At 51.3% G+C, this 8123-nt stretch overlaps 1 protein-coding gene across 1 annotated transcript; it reads right to left on the bottom strand.

Annotated features, from left to right (window-relative positions):
• Window positions 1–5868: 5868 nt before the first annotated feature.
• LOC109750043 (homeobox-leucine zipper protein HOX17) lies at window positions 5869–7204 on the bottom strand. The gene is made up of 4 exons (XM_020308990.4): window positions 6992–7204; window positions 6687–6895; window positions 6487–6566; window positions 5869–6358 (listed from the first exon to the last, which is right to left on the bottom strand). Exons 1-4 carry the CDS (start codon window positions 7086–7088, stop codon window positions 6052–6054), a joined length of 693 nt encoding a protein of 230 aa, XP_020164579.1. The 5' UTR covers window positions 7089–7204; the 3' UTR covers window positions 5869–6051.
• Between the last annotated feature and the right edge of the window lie 919 nt (window positions 7205–8123).

The raw sequence follows: 8123 nt of genomic DNA, 5'->3' as shown, positions 1-8123 counted from the left end.
GTCTGGGCTTCTAGAACGGTTAGGCCCAAAAACGCTAGTGACTAGTTACCCATCAAGACACCGAAATCACTAATTAAGGAGTACTCGTTGCAAAGAACACTCCATCTTCCCAGGTCACGACAAGTGGCGCACATGCAGCGCGCCACTTCTCGCAACCTGGGAGTTTTCCCTTTTTTCGTAGATTCGTTTATTCAAAACGTTTTATCTCTTAAACCGTGCGTCCAAATCTCAAACCGTTTTCGCGTCGAGATCTTCAAAACTAGATCCCATGTTGATAGGTTTTGACGAACTTTTTTTCACGAAAAAACCGGACGAAAAAACCAAACAGGGAGCACGGTTTTTTCCCTTTCCGAAAGAGGCACGCCCGTGCCTCTCGCGAAATCACAACCGTGCCTCTCGTGGAAGCAAAACCGTGATTCTCGTGGAAAGAAAAAAAAACAGAAAACGCGTTTTTTCCCTTTCTGAAAGAGGCACGCCCGTGACTCTCGCGAAAGCACAACCGTGCCTCTGGCAAAAGCAAAACCGTGACTCTCGCGAAAGAGAAAAAAACAGAAAACGCGTATTTTTTTCCCTTTCCGAGAGGCACGACCGTGACTCTCGCAAAAGCACAACCGTGCCTCGCGCGGAAGCAAAACCGTGACTCTCGCGAAACAAAAAAAACAGAAAACGCGTTTTGTTTTTCCCTTTCCGAGAGGCACGGCCGTGACTCTCACGAAAGCACAACCGTGCCTTTCGCGGAAGTAAAACAGTGACTCTCGCGAAAGGAAAAAAAACAGAAAACGCGTTTTTTTCGTTTCCGAAAGGCACGGCCGTGACTCTCGCTAAAGCACAACCGTGCCTCTCGCGAAAAAAAGTGACTTTTCACGAAAGGAAAAAAAAAAGTAAACGCGTTTTTTCGCGCAAAAAAGTTTGTTTTCAAAAAAAAATTTGGTCAAAACGCTAAGGAAGACCGGGGAAAAACCAAAACATCAAAAAAACCCGGGAAAAAACCGTTTAAAAAGCCGAAAACGCGTGCGAAAAGAAAAACAAAATCTGGAGAAAGCGTCCAGAGCGCGACACGTGGCGAATGGCTGAGAGCGCGCCAAATGACGCTGATCGTTGCGAGGCTCCCGGAGAAGTGCTCGTTAACTAGTTGTTCCCGCAGGACATGGGAGAAAACAAGGTACTATGTCGGTAGTCTAGGCATTTTTGTCTAAAAAAAGTAGTCCAGGCATGTTTTTCTCTCTCTGTATCTCTCTCTCTTACCGAGGATAGGCATGTTTTTCAAAAACATAGTAAAAAAAGTAGCCTAGGCATTTCACTGGTCGGAACCAACTGCTAGAGTCTCCATTGAGGCCAACTCCACCGCACGATCCCAAACGGACGTCCGGTTTGGTCAGATTTTGTTTCTTTGGGGCGGCAATGGGTTCGCCCATGTCCGCGTTTGTCCATTGGGTCGTGGGTGCGCCTAACGCGCGGCCGCACCCCAAATCATGTCCGGGGTGGACGTGATTAAAAAAACAAAAAAACTTAAATAAAACGCCTAAAAAAGTAAATAAACGCAGTTAAAAAAACTTAAAACATATTTAGGGGTCACAGCCACAAAACGGCCCAGTTTCACGGTCCACTTAAACGACCCAGTTCAATAATTAACATAAAAACAAAATTAAAAAAACGCCGCCCACGCGCTCCTGCCGCGCCCGTCGATGCCGTGGCCATGGCCGTCTTCAGTGGCCGCCGGTGTCGTCGTCGTCACTGACGAGGTCGAGGTAGTCCGGCGGCGTCCACAGGTGGGCCGGCGGTCCTTGGTGCACGGGGGCGGCGTGGTGGAAGGTGGCAGGTGCCTGCACCACCTGCTCCCGCGGCGAGGCGTCCCGCTCCGGCGACCACGGCGGCGTGGGGCACCAGTTCGCGCCCCCCACGGCGGCCGCCATCTGCTCTGCCGTGCACGACCAACTCCACCCCTGGCCCACCAGGCCCGAGTGGAACGCGGCCACCGGCGGCTCCTCCATCACCTCCACCTTCGGCACCATCTCCAGCTCGGGGATGGCGACGTCGCCGGCCGCGGAGAGGGCCGTCATCTCCTCGAGGCCGTCCCATTGGCGCTCGTCGTGCGTGTGCATGGAGTCCTCCAGCACACGCGCCATGAGACGGGCCTCCTCCTCCGCTGTCATGCGAGGAGGTGGTGGTGGCGATGGAGATGGCGACGACGACGGCGTGGGCGTCAGGCCGCACACCCGCATACGCCCGCGCGCCAGGGGAGCAGCCGCTCGGTGCTCACGTGGCCGCCACGGCCCCGTCGATGTGCCGGCGAAGAAGGACGCCCGCCGCATGTCGTGCTCATCGCGGAACCAAGTGTCCCACAATGGCGAGTCGGGGCGTACCTCTCGTCGTAGTAGAGGTCGTTCGGGAGGAGGCGGCGGCGGCGCTCGATCTCCTAGCGGCGCGCACGGCCGCTCAGCGGGACTGGCGGGATCGGTACGCGGTCGGCCGACAAATGCCAGTTGTTGGGGAGGTGGACGTCGCTCCAGGGTAGCGGCGTCCTCGTCTCCCAATAACGGCGGCATACGGCCACCTCTATGTAGTGCCGGTCGCGCTTGCCGGCGACCGTGGGCGCGATGGAGAACGCGGGCGGCGCGGGGGCCCGACACGGTGGCGATGCGGGCTCCTCCTCCTTCACGGAGCCGCGGCGGCGTCCCGACGAGGAGCCAGCCTCGCGGTCGTGCTTGCCTTTGCGGTCGTAGTTCCATAGCCCCATGGCTGCGGGCGGCCGGCCGGCGAGTTCGAGGATAGGGTTTGGGGTCTGGGGTTGTTGGGTTTCGAGGAGGCCGCGGGGTGGAGTGGGGCAATGTGGACGGCGACCGGTCCACGGGTTCCTATTTAAGAAGGACCGCGACCGTTCGCCTGGGCGGATGACAGGCGGAGCCGCCCGCGCGTGCGCATTGATGTGGGCGGGTGGGAGGTAGGTGGCCGCCTGCCGCGCGGCCCTGACGTGGACGAGACGCGCGTCCTCTTGATGTCCGCCGCGACCCAAACCTGGCGCAAGTTTGCGCTCGAAATGGGTTGGTCCGAACACAAAACAGACCAGATGGGTCCAGGCCGTCATGCGCTGGGCCGCCTCGTTTGTCTCTTTTACCCCAAACGGACGAGGCCGGACAGAATGGGTCGCACGGTGGAGTTGGCTCGATGGATGCCGAGCTGCCACGCTAGTGTGATAACCAATCAGGGAATGTTGTTTCTCCAGTAGTGGGAAACTGAGTAAGCCGCCACACTGATCTCATGTGTGGATAGCTGATTTAAAAAAAAAATGTTCAATGATGGAATAAGGCATAATTGTGAGGGAGTAAAAAGAGGAAACAAATTCTAAGTTGGGTAAGTATTGACACTGCCATAATTTGAGGTAACCAGCTCTGAAGTCTAAACTATAATATTTCTACTACTCCCCCTGTGACTTGATATAAGACGTTTTTTGACACCATCATAGACTCTAAAAACTTCTTATAAAAAAGTTACAGAGGTAGTACTAAATTGCCCAATTTGAGCTGTTAACACGCAATGTTAGTTGTTAAATTTTGCCAAACGACAGGTAAAAGTTCATATAGCCTCTTCTCCCAGCGCCACAATGGCACAACAAACCTTCATACAGCAGTTAGTTGTTTTTTTTTTTTTTGCGAAATAGCATTCAGTTGGTGTTTGATTACTGGGTGATATATTTGGGGGGTTCCATCCAGCAGGTACAGCACGACCAACCACGTGAAGACATTCTCGCATGCGAATCATTGTGCTAGCCAATCTCCTAGAAGGCGGAGCGGAGCCAATGAGTGGCAACACCAGTCAGGGATTAAGATTACTCTACAAGTACGCTAGCTTAACACGCGCCACGGAGGAACCCCCCAGCTTTCGCTCCAGAAGTTACGGGTGGGCGGCCGCGTGAGCTCCCAAGGCCGTCCCTGATTGATCATCACCCATCTATGGCTGCCCTGCTTGCACACGTCTGCATATTCCTGCAGGTGGTGTCAGGGACGGAGCCAGGATTTGAACATAGGGGGGCAAAAAAAATTCCTCTAGTGTAGAGAGTCGTGAAAAAATAGAAGCCGACAGACAGCCTAGTTAACGAACTAAATCTTCGTCAAACCATGTTCTGCTGTGAGCAAGTTGAATTTTTATCAAAAGTTACCATCAAGCAAATGCCAAAGCAATTCACGTGTTAATGAACTAAATCTTTCTACTATTGGATGTGATAAACAATGCAAAAGCTTGTCCGATGGGTACAGGGATATATCCCCAATCTTTTACTTTTTTACAGTTACTACCATTCGACTTGTGTAGTTCTGAAGGCATCCATTAATCTGATTTAGAAACATAAGCAAGGACAAACCAATGAGTGAGAAACAGACTAACCTAACCCTTTCCTTGGTCGCCGCTTCTCTCCACTGGTTGCGCGGCCGGCCGGCCGCGCGTCCGCGCAAGATGGCCCTCGTTCACGTTAGAGGCGATCTCGTCCAAGCAAGGATTCTCCGCTCAAACTGAAACGGCGCTGGTCATGAACTGCCCTAGAGCTCAGATTGAAACGGCGCTGGTCATGGACTCAGATTGAAACGGCGCTGGTCAGGAACTACCCTAGACAGCTAGACCTTGGCGACAGGCATCGCACGATGGAAAATCAAACGATCTGACCGTCTCCCTTCGTGCTGGGCTATTTCCTGCGGGGTGTTAAAGATGGGCTTTGTGATTTAGTTGGGCTTCAGGTGGTCAGGGGGGGCGATATTAGCTAAATATCACTTTTTTTCTACCGACCTGCTAATCGCTACCGAGTAAAATGAGATCGTTAGGGGGGGTCTCGCCCCCCCTCGTCCCCCCTTGGATTCGTCCCTGGGTGGTGCACTGCAAACCTGGATGGAACCTGCTGAGAGCCTCAGGCCATATGCGGCAGCATGCACCAACTCAAGTGGACGCTGACGACGCCGATGGAAAGGAAGGAGAACTGCATTGTTTCGGCATGTGCAGAATATTCATTCGTTTTTGGAGACAAGTCCCCCTATGTTCGAGTGGTTCTGTCGGCATTTCCGGTCCAGTTGGACACATGGGAAGAATAAAGTGGCGAAAATTACCCGAGGGAGATGACACCGACTGATGCTACTGGGCTACTAGAAGATGGAGATGGCATGAAAAGTAGTTAGTTTATCATGCATACGAAGTGTCGTCGAAGATCATGATTTTTCGGCAGAAACTTCGGAAGATATATTCACCCTACTAGAAAATTCTTTAGTTTCTGTAGGGTTTTATGGCGTCGTGGCCCTGAGAGCAACGTGAAACAAACACCACCTGGAACAAGTAAGGTGCCATTTCCATCAGCGTGGATCTGAGCTGACATGCACATCTAGTCATCCATGAATAGTATTCATGATCCCGGATCAGTTGCATCCGTGTGGCAGTTTGATTGTACAGTCCACACGTTCGAGTAGTCGGTGGCCGTCCGTGTTTAGTTGTCTATATCCAAACCCTAATGATAAGCGGATAACCGAACCACTTTAAATTAGGTACATACGTGAGCAGAAAGAACTATGGAAGAACCCTTTGCATAGATTAATAGATATATGCATGCTTTCTGGAGACACTAATCGCCTAAATTAAGCTAAGTAGACCGGCCAGAAGCACACACACGCGTTAATCAATCGCTGGAATTAAGCTTGAGGGACACGGCTGTCCAAGAAACGAACTGAACTGACCTCTCATCATCGCCGTCATCATCAGCCAAGCGACAGGACAAACCGCGCGCCGTGCCATCCCCTTGCACCCCACCTTCCCTACACCCGTATCCCACCATATCCAGCTCTCTCTAGGACCAGCTAAATATTCCCTAAGCTACTGCATGCTCTTCTACTGCACTTGTGACACATTAATACTCGTGTTCCTTCCTGACAAAGAAAAAAAATTCAGAACGATCGAGCGAGGGCAACAGTCTTGCGCGAATAAATGTGCGAAACTGTTGGTTTTGATACGGTGTACTGCCTACTGTCTAGTAAGTAGACTGTCTAGTGGCTACTAGGTTGTCGATCGGTCGATCATGATTCATGACTGCTGCGGCCGGACGGCGATGGGGCGGTGGCAGATGGCGCCCTCGACGACGCCGTTGCGGCGGTCGGCGGCGTTGGAGCTGTTATTGTTGTTGTTGTTGTTGTTGTTGGAGACGCGCTCGCAGGAGGGGCACATGGTGAGGGTGGTGGGCGGGGACATGTGCATGTACTGGTGCGGGGAGACGAGCTTGAGCGCGCGGAGCTCCTGCACCTCCTTCTGCAGCCGCCGGTTCTCCTCCGTCAGCGTCTCGCAGCAGCGCTTCAGGAACTCGCAGTCCACCTCCGTCTGCTTCAGCTTCGTCCTGCGTTGTTGTTTAAAACAAAGAGAAAAAAACCCAGAGACTGAGAACTCGTTCTGATCATCGATCGAGCTTAAAGGAAATCCCATCCAAAGAACATATAAGATACTGTTGCATGTGCTAATACGTACCTTGCGCGTCTGTTCTGGAACCATACCTCCACCTGCCGCGACCGCAGGCCCAGCTGCTGCGCCAAGGCTGCCTTCTGCCTCTGCACGTAGCACGTAGCAGCACGCAGGGTTTAGAAAGATTATAGAGTAGACAGTACTAAGAACTGCATGTTTCATGGAAATAAATTAAAGATGATACTCCGAAAGAAAAGGCTAATTACCGGGTTCAGAGTGGGGTGCTCCCGGAAGCTGTCCTCGAGCACGGCGGACTGGTCCTTGGACAACCGGAGCTTCTTGCGGGAGCCATCCATGCCGCAGCCGCCGTCGTCGTCGTCGCTGCCACCGCCACGCTGCCCGGAGCGCTCCTCGTCGGCAGAGGCCTCGCAGACCCGCTTCGCAGGGAGCAGTGGCATCTCCAGGAATCTCCTCTCTGATCAACAGTTGCCAACATCTCGTATAGTATTAGGTACGATCTATAGTCTCGCCGGAGTTGAAGAAGTAAGCACTAGCTAGCAGTAACATTTACCTGGAGCGTGGAGCAGCATGGCGACATGGTGGGTGCGAGGAGCAAGCGACGAGCTGAGACTGAGGCTGAGCCCTAAATCCTCGGCCCTCTCCATCATCGATCTCCCTGACCTCTCTCCCCCCTTCGTCTATCTCTCTCTCTCTCCCAACCTCTATCCGAGCGCGCGTGTGTGTGGAGTTTGCAGTTGGGGTTGGACCTCGGAAGTGATAAAGAAGTGGGGGAGAGTGAGGGTTTTAAAGAGACGGGGAAGGAATGTTGGATCTCACACACAGTTTCTGGGACAGCAATGATTAACTTGTGGGGGCTGGCTCCTTAATTGGTGCAATCATAACCCCCCACCGCTAAAGGCTCGAAATTGCTAGGTTAGCTAACTTCAGCTATTCTCCACTCAAACCAGGATTTTTCCTTTAGAGATAGAGAAAAAAAAAACTGTGGGCATTTTCGCTTTGACAAATGTTTTTGTCCACCGAATGGAGTGGAGTATATATCTAGCAAACAACCACCTTTTGACTTATGGTCTCTGTGGGCAACTATATGATCGTATCGTACGTGCAAAATAGAATAATCGCGTGTATAATTATTTCAACTCACCTGTTGGACCAGTCACCACCAGTGTCGTATTTTTTTTTAGTTGGAAGAGTCTCATGTATATTATATATAGCAAAAAAGGGGAAAAGGAAGAAATTTATTCCCATATATAGGACCCTTTTGAAGTGCAGTACTAGCGTTTACTGGTTTATGTGCACTTGTAGCCAGCCAGGGAAAACAAGGGTTCGAAAAGTTTATTCACAATTCACTGGAACCACGTGAATATTGAGATAATTCTAGCATACGTTTGAATTTTAGACGCTTAGCACCTCCACCGGTTATTAATATTTGCTTGTTTCTTGAATTTGGAGGAAATTTTCCTGAAATTGGTTTCCTGCTCATATCCCTACATAGATCCTCCCATCCTTGGTTACTATACATAGCACTACGTCCAAATGCCTGAATTTGGAGGGGTTATGATACCGTCACTCCCCTTAGAGATGAATATTGCTCGGTTATTTACAGATTTTGACATAGTTTGCCTGAATTAAAATTTCTTTATCAAATTCTAGAAAATAATAAATTTCATTTGCATAGTTTCAAA

This window comes from Aegilops tauschii, chromosome 2, assembly GCF_002575655.3.
Source record: "Aegilops tauschii subsp. strangulata cultivar AL8/78 chromosome 2, Aet v6.0, whole genome shotgun sequence".
Classification (NCBI taxonomy): Eukaryota; Viridiplantae; Streptophyta; class Magnoliopsida; order Poales; family Poaceae; genus Aegilops; species Aegilops tauschii.
Note: the sequence above shows the minus strand (reverse complement) of the source record. Positions and strands in the feature narration are given on the sequence as shown.